Source organism: Anarhichas minor, unplaced genomic scaffold (genome assembly GCF_050575085.1).
Source record: "Anarhichas minor isolate MPS153535 unplaced genomic scaffold, ASM5057508v1 ptg000114l, whole genome shotgun sequence".
Classification (NCBI taxonomy): Eukaryota; Metazoa; Chordata; class Actinopteri; order Perciformes; family Anarhichadidae; genus Anarhichas; species Anarhichas minor.
In genome coordinates, this window is record NW_027466560.1 from 393,813 (window position 1) to 420,021 (window position 26,209).

Below are 26,209 nucleotides of genomic sequence, written 5' to 3' on the forward strand. Positions count from 1 at the left end.
CAGAAAAGCAGAACTGTGACTGTTAATCTAAATGTTTTGGTGACATTGTTTCTGGTTTATTGGATAAACTGTCATCACTTCTCTGTTTCATTATTGAAAGTAAAAAGTAATGTTCAGGAAATAAACTGAACTCAAACAGTTCAACACTATTCTTTATTGAACACATGTGATCAAAGAATCCAAACAACCAAACACTTGAAGCTGTAATGTCGGCAGATTCAACACATTAAAGATTTTGAAACATATTTACAGTCAAGCTGTCATCGTAGAAACACATTCATGACAATGCATTCTTAAACATTATAAATCCTATTTCACACGCTTTGTTTAGGAAAACTAAAACATTTCCATTGTGAGCAGACAGGTGAGTTAACCGCCACCGATTCTGGACAAGCGTCTCCGGTTTGTGTTTCACTCTCACTAAATGACACATGATGTCATCCATTCATGAAAACAGAAAAGCCTCGCAGTCCGGCCTCACGGTCCAGGGTCTGAGTCTGAATCGCTGTAGTCCGCCACCAGAGACGAGAGCGCTCCTAAACCTTTACCCCGTTCCTTCCCAAAATCCTTCGTCAGTCCTTCATCTGCTTCCTCTGAGGATTTAACATGCGTCTCTCTGAAGCCGCTGTCATTGGTCTCCGTTGGCTCCTCCCCCTCCTGTGACGGTGCTATACTCGGCGCTCCCTCTCCGTTGCACGTGCCGATTTCAGGGTGCGACTTTCCCCGGGCCATGGTGGCGCAGGGTTCGCTTTTGGTTCCCGGTCCTCCCGAGCGTTTGCAGATCAGGGGGCTGGGCGAGGAGCTCAGGGCTTTGGCCACGGCTGCTTCTTTGCCCTGCAGGCTGAGCTTGTGGAGCAGGCTGCAGGCTGCACTTCCCGGCGTGGCCGAGGAGGAGGTGAACCAGGAGCGAGAGGAGATGGCTTTCCGCTTGATGTGCTGCTTGTCCTCGTAGGCTGATGGTGGAGGGAAATAATGAGTACAGTGTTAAAACGTTGCTGCTTGCACACATGTACGGTAAAGAATATCTAACATTCAGTAGATACGTAAGAGGGACTTTGTCATCCGTCTGTACACAGACACACTACACATGAGGAGCAACAGGAAACACCACAAGACACAAGCATGCAAGAAGACCGTTAATGTGTTAAATTACGTTCTCCGTACCTACACTTGTGATTTAGTACGGCTACATGTTCATGCATCACAGTCCCTCTAAAACACACTCAGAACGGTCAAACAGCTGAGTGTGGACTTGAGCTACGCACTTCTCAGCCAAAACGAGGAGAAGAAGAAGAAGAAGCTGGAGAAGCAAAAGAAGAAGAAGAAGAAGCAGGAGGAGAAAGATAAGGACCAGGATAATAATTAGGAGGAGTAGAAGAGGAGGTGAAATGTTGCAATCGTAAGTGCAAACTGCAGCGTTTATTTGAACACAGCCCTGTTGAAATCCACACAAGTAAGCACACAGTTAACACAGCAAGTACCTCGAATAGCATAAGTAATCAATACGTTTCTCAGTTTATTAGGCCCCCGGTTAAATAATGCAGCCCAACAGCAGAGCTCAGTGACGTGTTCATTCAACTTCATCATCGTTTTGGAAGCTGTAGTTATTTGGTGCTGTTCACTGAAGAGCGTTTCACTGAGAGGCCTTCCTACAGCACGACCACATCGAAGTTTGTGTTCAGTTATCTGTTTAAATTTAAAGGTCTTGACAAATGTAAGTAAGAAGTGTGTGTGTGTGTGTGTAAGACCTACAGTCCGGTGCCTGGTAGGTGAGCAGGGCGGCCAGTTTCTTGTCCTCCTCCTTCTCTGGCAGCAGCGGGATGGACAGGTTGGTCCTCATCCTCACCGTGTTGTCCTTCTCCTCCTGCTCAGCCAGAACTTTCTTCTCCGTCTGTCCAGTGAAAAGCAGAGCCGTCGGTTAGAAGTGACGATGACATTTACCAACATTAACTTTCTAGTCATCGCTTTGTCTTCTGTGGAACTCTTTCTGTGTCACAGGAACAAGAAAATGTGAGATGAAAGCGGTTGTTATGTTGCCTTCTGTTTCACAGCCATGCTCTCTTTTTGTCTTGTGTTATAAATCCAGCGCTCCTCTTTCCTTTACTGAAGTGCGCTTTCACCCCCCCACTCCCCTTGTGGGAATGTCAACCGGGGCGGACATCGCATCGAGGGGTCAGCGGCAGTGTTGGCAACCCTTCAACCACTCCCAAAACATGCACGTCATATCGTTTACAATGCTTTGTGGTTGGGACGTTTCTGCGCTGTCAAATGATCAACTAGAACCCAAACTCCTGCGTGGACGTAGCCTCTTCATTTTGCAATCAAAGTGCATTCAACTTGAACGTGTACTATGTATATCAATGTAAACATTCAGCACCAAAACTAGCAGCCATACTCCCATGACAGAGCAGTGAGCGTCTATCCAGATGTTACCAAAACAAGAGGTCACTTTCTTACCCTGAACTTCCTGCGGAGGGAGCTGTTGAGCTGGAAGTCGTCCTTCTTGCAGGACTGGTAGTCTTGGATCTCCGACAGAGAAGGCAGAGCCTTCTTCAGCTTCTCCTTGTCTTTCCCACCGTGGTCCAGTTTGAACATGGCGTCCGTCTCCAGTTTCTCCTTCTCTGCTCGCTCTGTACAAAGAGACGGAGGAGAGACTTTAAAAAACACACGCAGAATGGGTGCTTATGAAGAAATGATATCAGCACTTAAACCAACGCATGAAGGCCGTGAGGACGTGAAGACATCTGAGATGAACCAGCACCATCAAAAGAACATATTCTGTGTCGTTGAATTCCACCAACAGGTAACTCAGTAGAGACCTGAGTCTTCAGGTTGATAAACAGGAATCCTTTACCTGTGGTGAGGATCTGCTCGTTGTCAGCCATGTCCCAGCGCTCCTCCTTCCTGTTCGCCCCGCTGACTATTACATAGTCGCAGGTCGCCGGGTCCGTCTGCATCTCGATGTAGTTGACACACAGATGGCACTTCATCCTAAACCTGGTTGAGGAGGCATGAAAAGACTTTGAGTCCCTTTGTCAAAGAGGTTCACGAGGATTTCCTGTTGGTTAAATATAAACCGAACCACTCGGTGCAGAGTGTGACGCTCACGAGAGCATCGTGTTCACCTGTAGATTGGCGTGGTGTAGTAGGTCCCCACTTTCTTCTTCTCAGCATTGTAGCGGACGCCTGTACAAGCACAACACCGGTGTCATGAAATGAATCGCCACTGGACGGGACTAAATGGGTCTTCTTCTTCTTCTTCAAACTTACCCATGCCGATGTGATTCTTGCAGCCATCGCACCAGATGTTGTAGGGCATCTCAAACCTTAACGGACAAAAACACACTTAAGCTGAGTATCGATGAAAAACACCAATTCAGATTAATGTTCTTTTACATTTTAAGTTTATTATACTTAAATAAAATCATGGCAGTTAAATGTACAATTCTCCATGTTTATTAGGGACGTGAGACATGCACACTCATTAATCAGTTTATTCTAGATTTTCTTATTTCATCATATTTTGACAAACACACTCATTACAAAAAGGTCGAGATGCTCTGCATAAATCCGTGTCTGTCATGTGTTCGTCCAGATAATGTCTTTTGGAAACGCAAATGATGATCATATATAGTTTTAAATCCTGAGCCCACATCAGTTAAAACACTTTGTGTGTCTGTGTTCACTAACCTGATGATGAGGATGCCCTGGGACAGCTTCCTGGCCCTCTCACGCAGAGCGTGAGTTTTGTGGTAGCCATTGAGGGATCCATGCTAAAGGCAAAGAACGACGGGAACGTTAGTCAGTACATCTACACAAAAGTGACACTAGAAACACACACACTGGTCACTGTGTGGGCATACACACCTTGGCTGGATCAAAATCTGGAGGGTAGTATTTGTTTGTTCCTTTTCTTTCACCCTGTCAAGAAAACAAGTGCAGGATACTTTGTTAGTACTTAAACAAAACATAAACCCTTTCATCTTGACACACATACGTAAAATATAAACATCGTGACTTACCATAGTGACGACTGGATTACCACACCAGGAATGGATTCACCCTCTTCCGCCAGAACAAGAGAAGAAGTCATGTCGGTGATTAGGTTACATGTAAACAATCAGTGAGCTACACACACTTAGTAACCAGTGAATTTAGAATATGTCATGAAGTGTAACATATAGCTAACGTTCCAACACATGTTTGTAGCTGAAGAGCTAACAGTTAGCTAACAAACGCTAGCTTGATTAAATATAGGAGAGTGATGTGCATCTTGACTGTAGTGCTAAACGTTAGCTACATTTCTTTACACGATGTATGAACACATTACACTGTTGTGCATTGAGTTTGGTGCGACGTTTCATTGCTGCAGAGGAAAGTATCGGTGCTAAAAAGCAAGCTAACATTAGCAGCATAGCTAGCTTGCTCTGTGACTTTAGCGTCTTCTTTTAGTGCAATTATGAACAACTTGTAGCAAAATAACAACTATTAGTATTGTCATTTGTAAATGCGCCACTGCCATGTTTATTCTTAAGTTATAAACGTAAAATAAGACTTACAAATGCTCTTTGTAGCCGCACAAACAACCATCAACCAAACACCAGAGGGGCCGATGGGTAACGGATACGTAATCATCGTCATCGTCATAGTCTTCTTCTTCTTCTTCTTCTTCTTCTTCTTCTTCTTCTTCTTCTCTAATTTGATTGGCGGAGCGCAACCAACTTGAATATGTGCATACCGCCACCACCAGTACCGGAGTGTGCAGTTTCAGAGTAAAGGTTTCATCACTGCTCTAAAGGATCAAAATAATAATAATAATGATAATGATAATAATAATAATGATAATGATTATACTTATAATAAAAAATAAATAAAAAACGACGGTCTAATCAATATTCTTCTTCTTCTTTTTTGAGGATTATTGGCGGTTGGCGCGTTACTGCCACCAGCTGGTCAGAGTGTGGATCAGGATGTCTAGTATTTATTTATAGTATAAAAAAGAAAAGAAAAAAGAAAATAAAATATAAAAAAAGAAATAAGAAATAAGAAACAAAACAAAACAACTGGCTCATATTTTCTTAATAATATTAGTTAGTCTAAAATATTTAAATGATACGTAATCTGTTACGGAAGTAGCGTCATGTTGTGGAGGATTGTACCGGAAGTACCGGTGTCAGAGAGCAACAATATTTACACGCTGTCAGCTGCTGGTCGTGATGGAAACTAAACCGGAGCCGCTCAAACGGTACATCTGCTCGTTCGCCGGCTGCTCGGCGGCTTATAACAAACAGTGGAAACTCGACGCCCACTTGTGTAAACACACCGGAGCGAAGCCCTTCACGTGCGCGAGCGACGGCTGCGGTAAGTCGTTCTGCAGCCCCTACCACGTGGCGCGACACGAACTCAGTCACAGCGGCGTGAAGCCCTTTCGGTGCACCGAGGACGGCTGCCAGGAGGCCTTCACCACCAGCACCAACCGGGCCAGACACGTCGGCCGCATTCACGCGCGGGAGCAGAAGAAGTACGCCTGCAAGTTCGAGGACTGCGGGCTCGAGTTCAGGAAGAACAAGCAGCTCAAGTCCCACGTGTGCGAGCAACACACGCAGCTGGCCCCGTACCCGTGCACCTATGAGGACTGCCAGATGCGGTTCGCCGTCCCCAGCAAGCTGAAGCGCCACGAGAAGGTGCACCGAGGGTACCCCTGCAAAGACGAGGGCTGCAGCTTCACGGGAAAGACCTGGACAGAGTACCTGAAGCACAGGAAGGAGCAGCACAGGCTCGTCCTGAGGTGCGACCAGTGCAACAAGGTGTTCAAGGACTCCTGGTTCCTGCAGCAGCATCAGCGCGTCCACTCCGAGACGCGCGTGGTCCTCAAGTGCCCCAGGGACGGCTGCGGGCGGTCGTTCACCACGCTTTTTAACCTGCAGAGCCACGTCGGCTCCTTCCACGAGGAGCTGCGGCCCTTCGCCTGCGACCAGGCGGGCTGCGGGAAGACCTTCGCCATGAGGCAGAGCCTCCAGCGCCACCGCGTCGCCCACGACCCGGAGAAGAAGAAGCTCAGGAAGCCCCAACGCAAGAGGTCTCTCGCCTCCAGGTTGAGCGGTTTCGGTGAAACGAAGAGAGCGGCGTCCAAAAGGCGCCGGCAGCCAGGATCCTCGAAAGAGTCTGCTGCTCAAAAGAAGAGCGACCCGCCCGGTCCTGTTGAGCTGGTGTCCCTCCTGCAGGACACGTCCTTGCTGTGCAGTCCTGCTGTGGACACGCATGGACTCACTGAGGCCCTCACGACACCTCTGACTGTGTAGAACTGAATAAATGTAGTCCACCACTGTTACCATCCAAAAGGTTCCTTATTTTTGACTTTGGGCAGGAACCTAAGGATTTATGAATATTAATCTTACAGGAAAGTTTGGTTCTGGAACCAAATCCTGTTGTTCCGTCCTTCTGGGTGTTTCTGTTTTCTTTTTTTGTTTCTGGAGTCGTTAAATCTTTCTATTTGTTTAATTTATATTTACTTAAATACATACTTTGTCCATATTGTGAAGTTAATAAGACCATGTTGTACAGCAAAATGTCAGGAAATATAACTTTGCACGATAAATAAATACTTGTAAAAGTATTTTGTGAATAGTATTAACTCTTTTAATAATCAATAATTCCTATCGGTGGGGGAAAACAAATCAATACAGCAGGTTTCTGCGATATTTTGCACAGCAATATTGTCTTGATACACGGAAACAGAATCCTTTTATTAGATAGATGGATATACTTTATTGATCCTAAATTGTGTTAAAGCAGCAGGTTATACGACAACAATAAATATACACATCAACACTAGAGCTATGTGTGTGTGTGTGTCTGTAGAATACACGATATGAATATATTCTAATACACTATAAATAAACCAAACCACAGAGTATAAATGTACACACAGGATAACATACTAATAGACAAAATGTTTTTTTTCCCGGTGCTTTCGTGAGTAAAGACGCCCGGATTGGCAGGAAGTGTGTCGGTCGGTCTGCTTGACTGAAAAACAGTGAAAACTTTATCTTAACGGTTAAAACGAATGTTGACAAACTGCAGAATTTGCAGTGTAAAAAAAAACGTAAACGCAGAACTCAGCGTATCACAATATGTTTGGAATCGCGATAATATCGTATCGTGACAAATCACAACGGTCTTGCGTGGCACTGAGACGGTTGTCTTTGTGAATATATATATATATATATATATGTGAATATATATATATATATATATATATATATATATATATATATATATACTGCTGGTCTTCATGGTATTAGCTGGATCTCCTAGTTGCAATCAGTAGAAATCTTTAGCACACAATGCTATTTCAGACAACTGTGTGCGTCCATCTTTGTGGCGACAGTTTGGACTCGACCCCGACTAACATCTTTTTGTGATGAACTGCAACGGACGCCACAAATCATGTTTCAGGATCTGGTGGAAGAGGAAGAGGAAGCTGTGAAAGCAGCCCCTCTAAAGCCCACGGTTTGTGTGTATCCAACAGTCCCATACGGTGAACCGGTCAGGGTCTATGCATGCTCTACTCTGCTGTCCACACACTTATGGCCATGTGGTCTCTCTCTTTATGTCATCCTGGTCCAGGGTTCTGCAGCGGATGTCACGGACTTGCACACATCGGCTGGAACAGAAAACCCTGCAGCTTCTCGTGGCCCCGACGCCACACGGCGGAGCGTCTCAGCTCCGACCAACAGATTTACGGCGTAAACACGAGACGCTCCGTGCGAGTTTGAGATTCCGAGGCTAAATCTCCTCCGAATAGTTCCCCTTTACAGGAAGGCTGCTCCCCACATTCCTGCCTGCTGCTCAGACGAGCCCTATATGGACTGACTGTCTGACCAGCTCCTCCGGGAATAATGCACAGCAGACCTCATGCAATTAGCATTCAAACAATCTGGAAGTAACACGGCGTCCTGTGATCAGTTCCTCTCTTTTGAGACATTTCTACACGGACTCCTCATGCTGAAGAAATGCTCAGATTACTCAAAGACGCAGTAATCACTGAGTTCTAATCAGTCAGCAGTTAAAGAGTCATCGCTGTGGATTGAGACTAACTGTAGTTAGTTTGACTCGTATATTTGGGTTTTTAGAATGTTTAAAACTTGGGAATCTTGAGAAACCAGAGAATAGAGTTCATACAGAGATTTTATAAATTAGAATTTCTTCTTTTATTTGACAATTATATCTGCAGTACAACTTTAAGGAACATGAAGTAGCCTGAATGTTCGTATTGTTCTGATAATTGTAACCTGCTTATTATAATATAAAAATAAACTAGTAAATGATGGTCCGTTTAGAGCTCATCACAGTCCTTTCACAGATACCAGATTTATTTTTTGTCAGAGCATTTCTGATCGCTTTCGGCAATTCCAACTAATATAACAAAGAGAGGTTTCTTAATAAAAGTACCTACACTAGCTTTAAACCTCATCATATCCATCTTCATCTGTCTATTTCCCCTCTTCATATCAGTTCTGGCATTAGCTCTGAGTCCTGGCTGAGCCTCAGCAGCCTGTGAACAGACACACAGGTTGCTACTATTACACCTGATTATCTGATCTTGATCTTTAAGTTCTTCCACATGAAGAAAAGAATCCTTACCGGCAACTTAGCCTTAGACTTAGCGGATATAATTATCTTTCAATGAAGTTAAGAATCTTTCCGTATTTAAAAGGAAACAAGTAAATTGTGGGAGGTACAACTCCCTTTAATGTCAGGAGGAATAGATTGTGTATCGGCTAAATAACCCAAAGAGGAACATGGAACCACCATAATTAGTCTTTATTTCAAATGTCAAGGAGGCGATTTATTTAAATTGTTTTGATAGATGGGATAGACATACGGGAAGCAGTACATCATAAAAAGATGTCTGCTTCATGAGACAACAGAATAAATGTGCCGAACGTGCAGGAATGTGCCAGAGTGCTCGGAGGAGAGTTTCTCCCCTTAAAGATCTACGAGGCCTCGGAAAAGATTTAAAGGTGGACTGAGGGACCAGACGATTGGGAGCTGAAAGCAGCGCAGAGGTTAGAAAAGCTGCAAAGTCGCTCTTGAGAAAGCTGGGCCGGTCGAGGAAAGAAACCAAAACCAGGAACGTCCTGCCCTGCCTTAACTGGGACTGATGCTGGGCCCTTGAGCAAGGCAAAACATGAAGCTGCTCACGTAGAGTTGCAGTGGCCATCAGGGAGAGCGGTGCTCAACATCAACATCTTCACCATCTTAGTTCAGCGTGTTAACGTGCTAACGTTTGATCATTTGCACTAAACGTATCACGCTCATTTTCACGTTCATACTTGTTTTTTTGAGTTTCTCCGAGAACATGTTTACATGTTTACATGTCTAAAATGCTCCGTTTCAGCCCCGTCTCTTTGAGCCTCTTCATCTAGTAAATGATGGTCCATTTAGAGTCAAACAGACCATAAAGCAGTGTGCTTTAGGGGCGGGGCTTACTGTGATTGACAGGTTGCTGCCTCAAAGGCGTATACGCCGACCTCGAGGCTTCAAAACAGCAGTCCACAAACCAATGAGTGACGTCACGATGACTACGTCCACTTCTTATATGCAGTCTGTGGTCAGCTTCACAAGGTTTAGCGGCACTTCTACTGGTGACAGTATAGTGACATCACAACACGGTATAGTGACATCACAACCTAACAGAAGTCCCTAAATACATCTGTGAGCGTTCCTCTGTGGATTGAGCGTTCTCATTCTTTCACAGTACCTGCACAGCACCTACAAGACATGTCTATCTCACTTTCTGTGGGATTTATAAGCTAATGCAGGTATTTTGTTCATAAACCAAAGTATTGAACATATTTTGACCTGATGGTGGAGGAAAGAGGAAGAGTCAGGGAATCACCAAAGATACATCAACTGGAAAAAATGAATATCTTCAAGTTTTGTACCAACTCCTTCAGTAGATGTTTAGATATTTCACAGGATAAGTAAAAAACGTTAACCTGCTGGCTCATGAGGAGAAGTCAGGAGAGCATCAAAGTCATGACGGTACATCCTCTGGTGACCATGAATAAGTGAACAAAATGTGCATGCAATCCATTACGTAGTTGCTGATATATTCCAATCTGGACCAAGTTGGTGGACTCATTGACCAACGCGGCATAGTCAGCCCGAGAGCCTGGATTACCCAATATGCTGCTGTAATCCTGTAAATGTCCACTGCGGGACTAATTAAGGATTATCTTATCTTAAATATTAGATAATGTTTTGGGAAAAACAGAATCTGAGCGAGAAGCAGACAGAAGGGTGTACGGTACGTGTTAGAAGGATATATTCAGGATGTGAAAGTGATTCAGCAGAGAAAACGTGTCAAAGTGAACCAGACATGAGACAATGAAACTAAGGAACAACACTGTTCCTCTTTAATCACTGTCACAATCATCACAAAGCAAAAGCATGTGTTTACAGAGCTAACGTGATCTGCTAACGTTAGCTCCACAGCTTTTTTGGAAACATTTGTCTCCTAACCTCTCCGGGTAACGAGTATCACTATCACACAACGCTTCAACACGACAAGCTCCAAATCCACCGAAGCAGCCTTAAAAATGCAGAAGATCTGAAAGCGTTGATGAGAGTCTGTGGAGCAGAGACGGACGCTTGTCAGAACCGAGCTCGAGCCGGGGCCGATGCTACGCTGCGATTGGCCAGTCTGCGTTCGAGGGGCAAGACTTGATTTTGGCATAAACAATTTGCCAGAATTATGGATATCCAGTTTTGGAACAGCAGCAGACAGGTTTCAGATCTGGCCTGGTTTACCACTGTATAAAAATGTTTTGTGTCTTCTGTTTTTTTTGATGCCACGTTCTTTCCATTCCTGTCCTCTGACAACCCCCGAATTCCAGACTGGTTCTCGAGGCCGTAATCCAATGGGATTGCTCTATCTCCACTGTATTTCTCCCACCACCTCCTCCGCTTTCCTTCTGTCTTCTCAGCTCTCGCTTGGCCTTCATCCTCCCGTCTCTCTGAGAGGTGGAAGGAATGTGTCAGGCCCTTTGCCCTTGTGTGTTTGTCGGGTTGACAAAGGTTTCTGTATCTGCAGAAATTAGGATAGTCCCAATCCGGACATTGAGAATCTTTTCTTGATAATCCAGTTCTCCACATTTGTTAGCTTGTTAAAACCTCTCAACCGGAAAAAAATAATCTTTTAACGTCCCATTTGTGAGTCTCGAAAATGTGGTTTTTCCAATTGTAAGTTACTGAAATAATAGCATGAAGAAACATAAGTATTTTGGGTAAATTTAGAGTCAGACATATTGAGTAGACTAGGTTATATAACTGAGGAAGAGCTTCATTCTTAATGGCTAATTTAGTGCAGTCTCAAAAGCTTTATTCCCGAAAGAATTATTGAAATTCCCGGCAGTAAATTTCGTGGCTCAGTGTTTGCTCAAGATTTAGAGATGATTCCTTTGTAATTCATATCAACAGAGCTATAATACATGAGAAACGGGGCTGTTTAAATGTAATAAATAAACTTAAAGTCTCATTGGACACACAACTCATGTCTAAATATAACTAACCGAAGCCAGGAGCCAGGCCTGAACGAAACGCAGTAGAGATAATATTCTGTGTTTTGATTTCTATTTAATCACCTGCACTGTAGTTTACATTAATAAGTATTACGTGATTTACTATTTTCTAACTCTACTTTTCTATAATTCTGTAGCTTTAATTCTCGTCTTCTTGTTTTGATTTTACAAGTAATGTGTCTTTTTCTGTTAGTCAGTCAGAGGAAACTCTCCAGAGTCAAAGACAACGGACACAAGTGATTCTATCTGTGATTGACAGGTCTCCACCACTCCTCCTCTGTCCTGATATGGTCACTTCCTGTTCACTGGTTGCAAAAAACAACATGGCGGTGGCCGTAATCCAAGATGGCGACGGTGAAATCGCCGAACTCGAGGCTTCAAAACATCCACAAACCAGTGAGTGACGTCCCGATGACTACGTCCACTCCTCATAGACAGTCTGTGGTCAGGACGGACGGATTCAATTTCAAATGTTTAGCAACTCACCAATTAATTCGGGTCCAGTTCATATTTCTTGTTCGTGACATCAGTTGCTCATAAGGTGCTCTGAGGTGTTTGACCTGCACCTGGACGCAGAAACAGGGTCCAAATATGCACTTTCGTGGAAACTCCAAAACCCCATCCACTGCCTGCTTGGGCCCTATAACCGTTACATAACGCATATTCTACATATTCTACATGTCAGCCACACATTGCTGATGAAATCCCTCGATTTATGGACCAGCTCAAGACGAGTCACCCATTGAGGAATGTCTGCTGAAACCGGCCCTGTTGTGTTCTAATTATAACCCCACTTCCCTTTTCTTATTTGGTGTTTAACCTTTTAGAGGTTTTTTTGTTTGCTTTTCTTTAATCGATTCCAAAGACGTCACGTTTACGGTAAGAGAAGCGACAACAGACATTCCACAGTGACTCATCGTGACTTCTTTAACCTTTTTCCTCCGCGGATCACTTCTGTGTTTGTCTGTTGATAAAGTCCCGTCCCGTGAACGTGTCTCTTGGCTGTCTGCTTGCCCGCCTTTCCGCTTCCGTGTCCGTCTATCTACTGATTTCATTCTCAGCATCATCAACGTGACGTCATTGTCCACTCCTCAGCAGCTTTTTTTAACCGCCAGCAAGTCCATATTGCCAGTGGCCAACCTCCTCTGGAAAAACATCTGGGGGGAAACTCTACAAAAAAAAAAAAAGAGAAAATCGGTGATTTACACCAATTAGATAATCTCAACAGGACAAATTCTGGGTCAAACGCCCGCCCTCCTACGCTCCCTGTCAGGCCCAGGTGAGGCGGATAGTCTGTTGGCAAGTAACGGGTTAGTGTCTGTCTGTCTCCCCCCTATCTCAACCCTTCACGCCCCCCTCCCCACCCCACCCCACCCTTCATCTCAGAGGGCTATATATATTGGAGGTTGTGACTCGTCTGCATCTCGAGCATCACTCGCACCCGCAGACGTCGGCAAACATTCAAACACACACGTGCCGAACGAAGACGAAGAGCAGACTCCAGCGATGAGGTCCCTGCTGAAGCTGCTGGTGATTCTGCTTTGCGTCCGGAGGGGAGAGGGCCGCGGGCTGAGGTCGCTGATTGGTGAGTGCTGGCTGAAGGGGGAGGTCGTGACCTATGACCTCTTTGGTTAGAAGTCAAATTTTGGCCTGTTTCAGACGCAATGAGTTAAATAATGTGTCTAGACTTTGATTTTCTGCCTCTTAAGAAGTTATTATGTTTAGTTAATACTGTGAATAGCTGGACTTTTTGCACATCAGATGTATATTTAACTCTTTCTGAATTCTCCAGATCAGAAACAAGAGACGGCATCTCCACACACGTCGCCAAATGAGGACAAGAGAAACGGAGACGGCCGAACAGAAGCTCCTGGAGTCGGTCTGCCGCCCGATCCCGTCGCCCCGATCCCGTCCCGGGTGCGTCGCTCCACCCTGGACTCCCAGTGCGGCCTGCGCTCCGTCCTGCTGCAGGTTCGAAACCTCGGGCTGGGCTACGACTCGGACGAGACCGTGCTCTTCAAGTACTGCGGCGGGACGTGTCCCCACGTGCGCTCCAACCACGACCTCACCCTCACCAGCCTGCTGCTGAGCGGCGCGCTCCCTCAGCCGGCGCCCGGCGAGCTGTGGCACGGCGCGCCGTGCTGCAGGCCCACCCACCACGAGGACATGGCCTTCCTCGACAACTCGCACCGCTGGCACAAGGTGGAGAAGCTGTCGGCCGCCGGCTGCAGCTGTGTTGGCTAGACCACCGAGCGTAGACGTGGATGATGTGTTCGTGAGGACGGGGTGGTTCTGAGAGGGCAGGTGTGCTGGCAGGTTCTTCTGTAACATCTTTAAATGAAGAGTTCTATTCTCATGAAGTTATTTATATCAAAAAACTAATTTAAGCTAGGATTCCTTTCCCTTTTGGCTGAAAAACCTCATGAATCAAGTGTTGTTGGTTTAAATGCTTTGACTTCAGCTGGTGATCTAATGGGCCTCGACAGGATTACATCGTATTACTGCTGCAGCTTTAAAACAGACTCCCACAGCAGTCGAGCTGAAATACACGGCTGCTTTTCTTACTTCATTTACAGTCTGCATTCTCGACAAGGGAGTTTTTTCACCCGACGTTGGTAATAAATACAAAGTGGAGGAGTCAGACATGAGTCCTTGCATGAATGTCCTACTGCAGACCTTTCTAAATGAAGCGGTCTCAAAAGGCTGACACTGAACAGAGACGTGATTCTACTGCTACTTGACTATTGTTCTGTAAATAAGCTGACATGTATTTATTTGAAATCTTCCGTGCTATTTCGGGGGTTAACAGCAGAACGCATTGTGTGTACGAAGCTGCGTAGATGCACCTCATGGTTCTCTTGCGGTTCAGACTTACTCGTCAACGCTGCAGCTTAAGTTTAGAACAAACGTATTTATGTAACATAAGTTATTTATTTATTTGTTGCCATTCTTTCGTCATGCTGATTAACTTATTGTGTGTGTGTGTGTGTACAGTTCCTAATAAAGATACAACTACAGAACTAAACGGTGTTGATGGAAGAATCATTAATATAACGAGAACAATTAACATGATTTATACAAGAACGTGTTTATTGAAGGTTTTGTACAAAAATATATGTTATGCGTTCATGTACAAAAAATCTGACATCATTTCGTTGTGATTCACAACCAGATCATGTGTACATCTGTGGAGCAAAGCTTCTTGGACGTTATGTGTCAGCTGGTATGTCCAGCACTGGCTTCCCCCTCTAGAGAACTAAATCTTTGCAAAGCCAGCGACTGTAGAGACAGACAGACAGACGCCTGGCTAAGAGGTGAGCTGCACCTGAATGGCTGCTGTGCATCCATTGAGCCCACATGAGCCTTCAATGTTTCATGTTTTGTAATGATTCCTATTCCTTCCAAAGGTTTTAAATGTTTACCGTCTGTATGTTGCGGGATTCTCCTCAGCGTGTAAAATGTAGCTTCTGACTACTTTCACCATCTCTATGTGGCCATGGCGTCCTCCTCCGTCTCCTCTGGCTCCGCCCCCCACACCTGGACACGCCCCTCCATGGCTGTGAGGAGGCAGGTCTCCGTGGGGTGGAAGGACAACGACTGGACGACACCTTTCCCCACCGGCAGCTTCAACGACAAAGATCCCTGGAGAGAAAAAAACAGATGCTTTCAGTACGCTTTCTATATCTGTTTCTAACATAAAGTTAGACCATTTGTCTGAGATTTTGTGGGTAAATGTCTAACTTTGGAGGACTTATTGATTTTAAGACAATCATGCTGCGTTCATGTGCGACTGGGATGAAACCCAGAGGTTAGAAACAGACAGGAGAACCAGCCCGGGAGCAAAGTAATGTTCTGCTGAGGAATTATTTTAGACACTAAGTGTACACTATATTTAGAATAACTCTGACTGGGAACGGGAGTCGTTATCTGTGCTCTTTTCAAAGCCACCGGTTCTCCTGTCTGTCTCTATAAACTCATCTACTGTAGTAGAACACTGACTGTGGAGAAGAACCTCAGACAAACACACTTCACAACATCCAAACTATCCCTTTAAGTTCTGTTAAAAATGCACAGTTCACATAAATGTGCCCAGCAGACACTCACCTCCACCAGGTCCCAGCAGTACACGTGTCCGTCCTCTGAGCAGCTCAGAACGTGGGTGTCTTTGCTGGACAGGCAGCAGTCCAGCTTGTAGCCCTTCATCTTGTGTCCCGTGTACCTGAGACACACAAACGAGTCACTACACGGCAGGGCTTCACGTACAAACAGTACAAAATAACGTACATAAATGCTAATCTGAGTCTTGTAATGTCAACTTTTGATTGTGGCTGTGGCATAATGGTGCTGACTCAGCTCTCGTTGAGGTTTTTGTCGGTGGTGTGGCAGTCACTCACTCTCCCAGCATCTCCCCGGTGCTCTTGTCCAGCAGTCTGACTGTTGAATCCAGACTGGAGGTCAGCGTGCACTGACCGTCCTGACTGAAACACACACATGTGATGGGACCTGCAACACACACACACACACACAGGTTACAGGGTTCTGCAGTAACGGTTGTTATTACCTTTAGTGAATGCTGAAAATAAACCATGAAAAAAAGATCACTGACTGCTGATGAAGTCAACGTGCAGCTGTCCCATTCTGAGGTCGTAGCGCCTCACTCTGCCGTCCACCGACCTGAACACCAGAGACAACCGTCACATGTTTAAGACTGAAAGAACCACGTACAAAGCAAGAATCATTTACTTCTAAATATAAACTGGGGATACATTGAGTCTGAATTTGCTTCCAGTACAAATCCAAACGTCTGCAGTCAGAATGAGCAGCAGATAAACAAGTAACAAGTGATTAGTGATCAATATAATCTGAAGATCAACTCCACTTCAAGTGTCTATCATGGAAAAAACTATGTAAACAGCGCTGACCCGGTAAGCAGCTCGTGCTGAGACACCTTCAGGCTGCTGACGCTGTCCGTAGCCTCATCTAGAACCTGGATCGGCTCGAACCTTCTGGACCTCGTGTCCCAGCACCGAACTGTCCCATCGAGGGAGCCTGGATGAGGAGAAAACACACACAGAACAAACACACCCGGACCACGAATAAATGACATGAGTTACAGTTACATACAGACCAAGAAACTTACAACGCGATGTTCAAGCGGCAGGATATTTCACATAATACACATTGAGCTATCTAAGGAAACCCACAATATAAACTAGAGTCTGTGTCGTGCATTTTATGAAGATAAAGACTCACCAGACAAGATGACAGTTGCCTCCTCGTTGAACTGGACACAGTTGACTTTCTGCGGGCAGACAATTGGAGTGACAATATGGAGACAGAAAAGAAGAAAAGTGAATACATGAATGGACATTTTAAATGGACACGACAAAACCAAATAAGAGTGAAACTACAAACCCCAGCGTGCCCTCTGAGTTTGCGTGTGACCTGGCCTGTGGCGACGTCCCACAGGATCAAGCTCTTATCAGAGCTGCAGGAGCAGAGCAGGCTGTTGTCAAAGGATCTGTTGAAGCAGCCGATGATGAATTAGTTCACGTGTTTTAAATTCAGAGTCGACCTTCCCGACACAGCGCGCGGGGGGAGGAGGCTGCGACACTCACCCGTCGGCGTCAAGGACCTCGTACCCGTGGCCGCTGTACGTCTTCAGCAGCGTTCCTCGGCTCACACTCCACAGCTTCAGAGATTTGTCGCTGCCGCAAGACAGCAGGTAGTTCCCATCAGCTGAGCGAGCAGGGAGACATGAGACAGAGGCAGGTGTGAATGAATACAGTTTGATTTCATGGATGACTCCTGACTCACACGGAGAGGCGCTGGAGGCTGTGTGCTTCGACAACATCAAATAATATGCATAACAGTAAAGGACACACTGTGTTGTCCTTGTGCTGTCAGACTATTAAAAGATAAGATAAACCGGTATTCGTCTCCAGGTAAGAGAGTACAGAACAAGACCAAGATAAAAAAATATTAAAGTAAAAGACTGAGCAGCTGATCCTTATACAGTCTGTCAAATAAATATAAATATAATATACAGGTATGCACTGTAACTTTTGAACCTGTCTTATTCAAGTTCATCTTGTGTTTAAAGTAAGTAACAACTCATATTAAGTGAGCTACTTATGTCTACTTATATCTCATCAGAGTCATAATATCTCTCTGTGTCTCTCTCTGTCTCTCTGTCTCTCTCTCTGTCTCTCTCTCACCGTTGAAGCGGACAGCCCTGACAGCTCCTTGCTGACAGTCGATGGTCCTGAGCAGATGCTGAGGGAGCTGAGGAGCCTGAGGTTTGGGCTGAGGGAACGACATGACGTAACCTGTGTGTGAAAGAAAAACACAACACAAACATGTGAGCCACACTGCCAACTTCCGGTTATTGTTTTTTTTCTTGCCATATGAAAATGAATGCACTTTAAAGTATTGCAATGCAAATTGCCAAAGAAACTAATGGAGTTACGGAAGTTTATGTTACAACGTTACATTTTGGTCACGTTATTAGCTTTAGCAGTGGAATATTTAGCATGTTTTACTATAGCTAGCTAACATTAATGACTTTCTACTCACATTAACGTTAGTTTTTCCCCGTTCTGCTCACTTATTTAACCGTTTTACCAGAGTTAAATCTCAGGAGAGTGCCATGGTGATATCCGTGGTGCAGTTAATATTACTAATAAGTATATATGTAACGTTATATAATAAGTTTATCCCGAGTTTGTAACCATTAGCTTCTTCCATTCATTTCACCCATCATGTTTTGCTAGTACGCGCAATGCACACTGGGATTAAAATAGTCCTGTCAAAATAAAAGTTTAAAAAAGTCCTCCCGTTTAATCTTTGCCTACTGGGTATGTAACGCTTTTATTTTGAAACTCATCGGATATGACAGCCTGCTCTACTGTCACTTCCGGTAGAGAGTCCGATCACTTGTCTATCGCTCACACAGGAGTTTACATTTCTAAATAAAACACACGAGGATATTATTATGTCTTTTAACAACATGTCAGACCCGAGGAGACAGACTAAGATTCTACGGTGAGTACGTCAAACAGAAAATAAGACATTTGTATCGATGGAATTAGCCAACCACATTAGCTTAGATTCAGCTAAATGCCAGCTAACAGCTAATGAGGTAACCTTTAACACAAGTCATGATTATATCTGCAAGGGATTATGCTGATTAGTCTCAGTGGAATCAGTGCTTTTCAACAGCAGAGTCTCAGTAGAATCTGTGTTTTTTAACAATAGAGTCTCAGTAGAATCGGTGGGTTTCAACAGTAAAGTCTCAGTAGAATCAGTGGGTTTCAACAGTAGAGTCTCAGTAGAATCAGTGCTTTTCAACAGTAGAGTCTCAGTAGAATCGGTGGGTTTCAACAGTAGAGTCTCAGTAGAATCAGTGGGTTTCAACAGTAGAGTCTCAGTAGAATCGGTGGGTTTTTCAACAGTAGAGTCTCAGTAGAATCAGTGGGTTTCAACAGTAGAGTCTCAGTAGAATCAGTGGGTTTCAACAGTAGAGTCTCAGTAGAATCGGTGGGTTTCAACAGTAGAGTCTCAGTAGAATCGGTGGGTTTCAACAGTAGAGTCTCAGTAGAATCGGTGGTTTCAACAGTAGAGTCTCAGTAGAATCAGTGGGTTTCAACAGTAGAGTCTCAGTAGAATCGGTGGGTTTCAACAGTAGAGTCTCAGTAGAATCGGTGGTTTCAACAGTAGAGTCTCAGTAGAATCGGTGGTTTCAACAGTAGAGTCTCAGTAGAATCAGTGGGTTTCAACAGTAGAGTCTCAGTAGAATCAGTGGGTTTCAACAGTAGAGTCTCAGTAGTAGTAATGGCCACCATGGTGTTTTGGATTGAGATGCTGTTCAATGAGCGTGTATGGGTGTAATGTGATATAATAGTGCGATCAGCTGTGTAACGGTGCTTGTTCCATCGCGTGTTGTGGTTCACATATGTTTCGTGGTGTTGCAGGTACAAGGCCCCAAGCACGGACACCAATCCCACGCTTGAGGACCCCACGCCGGACTACATGAACCTGCTCGGCATGATCTTCAGCATGTGTGGACTGATGCTGAAGGTGACTCTCTCACACACACACACACACACACACACACACCCTGGATGTTAGACCGTGGTCCAGCCCAATCGTTCCATTTAGAAGATTGAAGGTGAAAGGATGAAGGGCAGCATACGACACACTAAGAGGGCACAGCATCAGGCTAACTATTTTTGACTTGTTGGTGTAACGTTTCTTAATTTATTATTATTATTATTATTATTATTATTTCTTTTAGGTAAAGACTGGCGATGGCACTGCCAGATTTTGGGTTTTCTGTCAGCGCATGGAACACGGAAAATACTCAAAGCACTGGATGTGTTTCTGTAGATGTGTACATGATATATAAACACAAGAATACTGTATGAATATCAGGCACCTACGAAGGAGTATCGTAGGTGCCTGATGGTATCGAAGCCACCCTCAATAACAGGACAGAAGTGATTGTTTTTGGTCCTTGAGGGCCACTTATGGGGCCGTTGGCATCGAACCTTTATGCCCGCGTAAAGGAATCGTGTTTTCTTTGACGGGAATACGACAAACAGATCAACTCTGTGGTGAAAGGCTGGTATACCTAACTGGTACTACACCGGTATACTAGCATCCCTGCACTGACTTAGATCCTCAGAACTATTGCTTCGAACGTTTTCATGGTTCGAGGCTGGCAGATAAGACCGCACCATTGCTGCGGCAGCTCCTAAACGTTGGAGTAGCCGTCGTCCTGTTTGGGAATTCACTGAGCCGTTATCCAAGTATCTCCTCGGCGTCCATCTACCCTCGAAGTACATCTCAGCCGTGCTCCTCCTTTTTAATCCAGTCGGTCTCTAAGCTAACCGTTCACTAGCAGAAGGCCTGAACTCTCCCCAGCTCTGTAACCTTCTGTGTGTTCCAGCTGAAGTGGTGCGCCTGGATCGCCGTCTACTGCTCCTTCATCAGCTTCGCCAACTCCAGAAGCTCGGAGGACACCAAACAGATGATGAGCAGCTTCATGTGAGTAAACGGGATATGATTTAATATTATACTTTATTCACTTTCATTGGAATCCATCTTGAAGACATGTTCACGTCACGTTAGTGGTTTTATTTTGAATATTTGCTGTGTTGCTATCAGGAAGAAATGTATTTATTTGAAGGTTTTTGGACAAACAGTCTCAGTTGTTAGGGGGTTGAGTCCCTCCGTGTTTACGTGAAACTCTTGAATTATTCAGCTGTGAATCTGGAGGTCAGACTGGCTGAGACTTGAGACGAGCCAACTCTAATGTCCAAAAGCTTTTAACTGAGCGACCTCCGCTGGCTGCTACGTTTCCATTTGCTCATGAAGGAGTGCTGCAGCCGGTCCATCGTCTAGATGAGGTTGTGTTAAAGACGAGCCTGATGCACTGAACACAAAATGTTTGGCTCAGCGGGTAATGTCTGACGATGAACTTAATGCTCCGGCCTCGTGTGCGTAGAAAGCTGGTTCGAGGCCAGTTGTAGGACATCTGTCACAGGCAGAGACGTGATGTAAGAAGCCCTGAGTTATCAGAGAGAGGTGAGCTTCTATACCGGAGGGAGGAGCGGAGGAGGACCGGCGTGTCGTCAGGTGTGGATGAATTACGGGAGACGTTCTTCATACCTGTTTGTATCTCTGCTCACTGTAACAGTAAAAATGCCAAACATTGTCAGCTAAATATCTCCTTAAAAAAAATACCTGGTGTGTTTTTGCTTCGTAGGCAATAAGTAGGAGTCGCACGAGCGAAGGTGCTCGTGGAACCGCAACAAATGCAAACGGGAGAGAAAATGCCGACGTAGCAAAGCTGTTTGTCGACTCCTCAGTTTCAGGCGTTTGCTGAATTGTACAGGTGTCGGTCCCAAAGTCTCCACGTTCAGACTGCCTGGGAATTCTGTCTCTGGATAATTCTCAATTCTTTTATTCTTCAGCAAAAGATTTGTCATTTGTGGATCACAGGAAAGTCGTTGAGTGAAGGTCAGACGTTTAAACTTAGTTTCACGCACCTGACACCGTGTCTCCTCCCGTCCTCAGGCTGTCCATCTCGGCCGTCGTGATGTCCTACCTACAGAACCCTCAGCCGATGTCGCCGCCATGGTAGCCGACGGCCAATCACGGAAGAGCACGGGTAGTGAAATCATGGATGACGAAAACAGCTGATAGTGCCCCACCCCACCACCCCGCGGCCATCGTTGAGTAAAAACAGAGACGGAGAGAAATCTAATGTGATAGAAGGAGAGAGGAGACAGATGACGAGAGGAGGAGGACAGTAAAGAGGACACTACGTCAAGACGGAGACATCGAGTGGTCTCTGATGGCCTCCGGCTGTTTTTCTTCTTCTTTTGAACCTTTTCTAACGTTTGTTTGTTGATGAAATCTTCCAAATTCTGTTGCAGGACGTCATAAATAAAGTTGTATGATTTTAAAAGGATCTGTTTGCTTTTATTTGTCTTCGGTAGAACAAGTCATTGATGTTCTTTCTTCACGTTAACAGTTATTATTTACTAGCAGAAGTCTGTGATCTTCTTGTCGGTCAGTGTGCCAAATCAACAGTAAGGTTAAACAAAGACAATTGAAACACATTGAGCAGGTGGTGCAGGCGGGAACCTCTGGTTCTGTAAAGTAAAATCTGCATTCTCTCTAGTGTCCACCAGGGGGCGACTCCTCTGGTTGTATAGAAGTCTATGAGAAAATGACTCTACTTCTCTCTTGATTTATTACCTCAGTAAACATTGTAAACATGAGTTTATGGTCTCAATCTCTAGTTTCAAGTCTTCTTCAATACAGCATGATGTTCATTTAGTACATTATGGTCCATTTAGAGTCAAACAGACCATAAAGCAGGGGATGCTTTAGGGCGGGGCTTACTGTGATGGACCAGAGACGTATACGGCGTCTCTACGTCACTCCTCCGCACTTCTGTTCATTGGCTGCAAAAAAACCAACATGGCGACGGCCGTAATCAAAGAGGGCGACGGCTTCAAAACATCAGTCCACAAACCAACGGGTGACGTCACGATGACCACGTCCACTTCTCACATACGGTCTGAGGTTACAGTGTAGGTCAATACTCCTCCGGCCTCTCGAGGGTTTCTCCTCTACAACAAATGCACACAGCATTCAGCCGCCTGTGTGTGTGTGTCTGTGTATGTGTGTGTGTGCTGAGGACGGCCAAGAATCTGGAGGAGTCAGCTGGATGTGAAGCTGATTTAGTGGCACATAATAACTCACGTCGGGCTCTGCTGCCACACAGAGTACCTGATATACTTTCAGCAAACCCCAGTGGGTTGTCTCCTGATTTTGTTTTGGGGAGCCCTTTTAAACAACTCCCTGCATCCCATTGTTATACATACAGTACATATATATATATATATATATATATATATATATATATATATATATATATATATATATATATATATATATATATATTGTAAAATCCCTTCTGCCCCAGTACATAATGCTGCATTTGTTGTGGATTGCTATCAGAGTAGAGGATATTGAATTTGAGTCAGCGGTTATCGCCTGCATTGATCGGCGGGCTGCGTAATTTGGATATTAAGACCTGTCAAGGTTTGCTGAACGTAGATCTTAAGTTCAGCGGGTGACGTGCTGGAAGGCGATTTTAATTAAATCTAATCTCCATATCCTGGTCTGCTGAGTCCGCCCGATGAGAGCAGAGTGGACCGTGGAGCAGGCCGCCTCCCAACACCAGAGGGCACAGCGGCATCGCAAACGAGTGAGTCTCTAATGAGTCGAGGGGAAATGAGTCCAGTCTCTGTGGCCTCCACTAATTGAGTTAGTCTGTGGATGAAAAGGCATTAGAACTCTATAGAATGATGTTTAGCCCTTAAATGGTTGGGTGAAAGGCATCAGGAAAAGCATTGTCAATTATATTCTTCCTTTCTTTGATAAGACGGCAGGTGGTTTCAAGTTTAACGAGACTCCAAAGGCCCCACGTGGCCCCCTCACAGGCCCATCATATGGAGCCCAATCGTCTCCGCTGTCCCCCTCTGCTGTCTCATTAAAACACACATGATGTTGTAAAGTAATGTGTCTCTTTGGTGTCTGATAGACCAACGAGGGTCCGGAACGTTACGTGCATCCTACGAAAAATGAAAGAAACCAATAAATCCACATATTTGAAACTCTATGAAATGCCTTCAGGTTGTTTTGTCCCTTATACTACCTCATGTCTTGGTGGAATAATGTCTCATAAGTGAGTGAGTGCATTGTGTGATGCACCCTGGGATAAAATCTCTCATGTCACCTGTGAAACGTGACACAGAGCTGCAGGATGACATATTTCTGTCGTCCAACCAGGAAGTTAACATCGACCTGGTTCCCTGAACAAAAAGACAATCGGATTCTGGATTATTGCAGAAAATCATCTCTGTGGCGAACAAACGTTTATGATACTTACAAGTTTTGTTCATCAAGATAATCTTTACAAATCAACACTTTTATGATGTTTGAAGTGTAAAGTATAACGCTAACTCCACCACGGTCACATGACTGCACGTCTCCACCACTGAGCCAAAGGAGGACTAGTGTTCTAGTAAAAGCTATTACATCCACCAGAGGGGTGTCTACTGACTGATATTATAATCTAGAAGAAAACCAGAGACCTTAATTCAGACGTCTAACCAATAAAACATGAAACAAAACATTGACTTTGTAGAAGAGGGAACCAGAAGTGCAAATATGCTGAGTCACTTCTCGTCATTTCTAAAGCAGCGTGTGTTTGAATACAACACAAACAAACAGTGCTAAATAGATCGCCACTCAAGACAGTTAACTATTGGAGGATGTTTTAGTTGTTAGACTCGGCCTAACTCCTGCCTCGGAGACGGACAGTTAATTAAAGATATGCACGTTTAAGTGCCTCGCTGAAGGGCAACCGGCTCTGAAAGTCTGTCTCAAAGTCATTAGCTTCATTTATTTATTGCATGTCTTGAAAATCAAGAACTATTCAATGTGACAACTTGAAATTAAATGATGGTTTACATAAATGTTAAATTTCAGTAACAAAATGTGTTTTATAGAACTCTGTGTCGCACATTACAGCATGAAGCCACTTTTTACGAAGTGAAACCACAGAACCGACCTCTTGAACTAAAAGGGATTAACGGTCAAAGTCCAGAGTAGTTTATGAAAGCATGGAAACCAACAAATATCACCGGCTGCTATCCAGCTACTACTACTACTACGGCAACGATGAAGAGCAGCTCGAACTCGGCATCGACAGCCAGATCATCTGAGGTTCAGAGAATTTGAACCAGTAACTTTTAAACTTTATTGATATAGCACCTTTCATACAAACATGCAGCGCAAAGTGCTCCACTCAGCAATTCAATTCAAATCAATACAACTTTATTAACGCACAAAGGCAATCACAGACAGACATGAACAAACAAATGAGATGTTTAAGACTAAATGTTGGGCTGGTGGTGCAATTGTTTGGGGGAAAAACCCTAATATTTATGATATTTGTTTCAAATAATTATTTAAAAAATGAGTAAAAATAAATAGTAAATTGCGACAAAGCCAAAAAAATATAAAAACAAAAAGTAGATACATCAATAAAACGATCAAATCTTAAAATAAAATAAACACCAGGGATAAAAAACAAGAAGACAATAATGATTACAACTTTTTAAAAGTCTTTAATTTCCTTTTATAAATATATATAAATATAGTTTAACCTACAACCTACACAACACCATTCAAGGTGTGTTTACTGTGTGAGATCTGCATGGCTCTTCAGCCTCCACACTGCAGCCTGTGTCATTTGAGAGTGTGTGTACTTGTGCCTGTGGGCCTGTGTGTGTGTGTGTGTGTGTGTGTGTGTGTGTGTGTGTGTGTGAGAGAGAGAGAGAGAAAGTGTATGTATGGCTAGAGGCTTTCATTTTCAGGAGCAAGGTGTTATTATGTGAATGCTGTTGGTGGGAAGGTGCTGAGTCGGGCTCACACACACTATGGAGGGTACGGACACAGACTGCGAGCCGAACAGAAACGCTAACACGCGCACACATTCAAACGTTGGCGTCGGGAGGTTTTCTGCATCACAGCTTGACGTTGAACAAAAGAAAAGAAGTCTGTTCCTGTGACATTGGAATCCTCACATTAAGACATGTTGTGTGTTATTAGTTTTCTGAAATGTTGTGTTTGAATATGCAAATTGTCGTCAAAGGTTTTAACAGAGGGAATATTGTTTATCTCTTTATATCACTCCATAAATCAGAAAATACTGTCAACGTTAGAGGAAAACGTCCTTTAAAGAGACGTTTAGTTACATTACAGACATTTAGAGACTCTACAGGTGAACACATGAACTCATAGATGTTTGTTTTTTGTATTACAAGTTTTCTGGGGTTTTCTGGGAAGAGAGAGACAGAAAGAGGGCATGAGAGAGGGAGAGAGAGACATAGAGAGAGAGAGAGAGAGAGAGAGAGAGAGAGAGAAAGAGACAGAGAGAGGGACTGTGAGAGAGAGAGAGAGAGAGAGGGACTGTGAGAGAGAGAGAGAGGAGAGAGAGAGAGAGAGAGGAGAGAGAGAGAGAGAGAGGAGAGAGA

At 44.3% G+C, this 26,209-nt stretch overlaps 5 protein-coding genes across 5 annotated transcripts; 3 read left to right on the forward strand and 2 right to left on the reverse strand.

Annotated features, from left to right (window-relative positions):
- Positions 1-134: 134 nt before the first annotated feature.
- Positions 135-4,674, reverse strand: yju2b (YJU2 splicing factor homolog B). The gene is made up of 10 exons (XM_076082968.1): positions 4,560-4,674; positions 4,023-4,065; positions 3,868-3,921; positions 3,691-3,773; positions 3,271-3,326; positions 3,126-3,186; positions 2,855-2,997; positions 2,458-2,630; positions 1,753-1,891; positions 135-953 (listed from the first exon to the last, which is right to left on the reverse strand). The coding sequence occupies exons 2-10, from the start codon at positions 4,023-4,025 to the stop codon at positions 478-480; spliced, it is 1,188 nt and encodes a 395-aa protein (XP_075939083.1). The 5' UTR covers positions 4,026-4,065; positions 4,560-4,674; the 3' UTR covers positions 135-477.
- Positions 4,675-5,153: 479 nt separating this feature from the next.
- Positions 5,154-6,616, forward strand: LOC142940081 (transcription factor IIIA-like). The gene has a single exon (XM_076082970.1). The coding sequence runs from the start codon at positions 5,217-5,219 to the stop codon at positions 6,300-6,302; it is 1,086 nt and encodes a 361-aa protein (XP_075939085.1). The 5' UTR covers positions 5,154-5,216; the 3' UTR covers positions 6,303-6,616.
- Positions 6,617-13,094: 6,478 nt separating this feature from the next.
- On the forward strand, positions 13,095-13,832 carry LOC142940070 (persephin). Its single transcript, XM_076082957.1, has 2 exons — positions 13,095-13,218; positions 13,381-13,832. The coding sequence occupies exons 1-2, from the start codon at positions 13,095-13,097 to the stop codon at positions 13,830-13,832; spliced, it is 576 nt and encodes a 191-aa protein (XP_075939072.1).
- Positions 13,833-14,656: 824 nt separating this feature from the next.
- wdr83 (WD repeat domain containing 83) lies at positions 14,657-18,352 on the reverse strand. Its single transcript, XM_076082963.1, has 10 exons — positions 18,165-18,352; positions 17,807-17,917; positions 17,207-17,327; positions 17,004-17,109; positions 16,842-16,890; positions 16,511-16,637; positions 16,195-16,262; positions 15,983-16,091; positions 15,693-15,807; positions 14,657-15,230 (listed from the first exon to the last, which is right to left on the reverse strand). The coding sequence occupies exons 2-10, from the start codon at positions 17,907-17,909 to the stop codon at positions 15,075-15,077; spliced, it is 954 nt and encodes a 317-aa protein (XP_075939078.1). The 5' UTR covers positions 17,910-17,917; positions 18,165-18,352; the 3' UTR covers positions 14,657-15,074.
- A 149-nt stretch (positions 18,353-18,501) lies between these two features.
- Positions 18,502-22,065, forward strand: wdr83os (WD repeat domain 83 opposite strand). The gene is made up of 4 exons (XM_076083018.1): positions 18,502-18,632; positions 19,562-19,667; positions 20,539-20,636; positions 21,669-22,065. The coding sequence occupies exons 1-4, from the start codon at positions 18,583-18,585 to the stop codon at positions 21,733-21,735; spliced, it is 321 nt and encodes a 106-aa protein (XP_075939133.1). The 5' UTR covers positions 18,502-18,582; the 3' UTR covers positions 21,736-22,065.
- Positions 22,066-26,209: the final 4,144 nt, after the last annotated feature.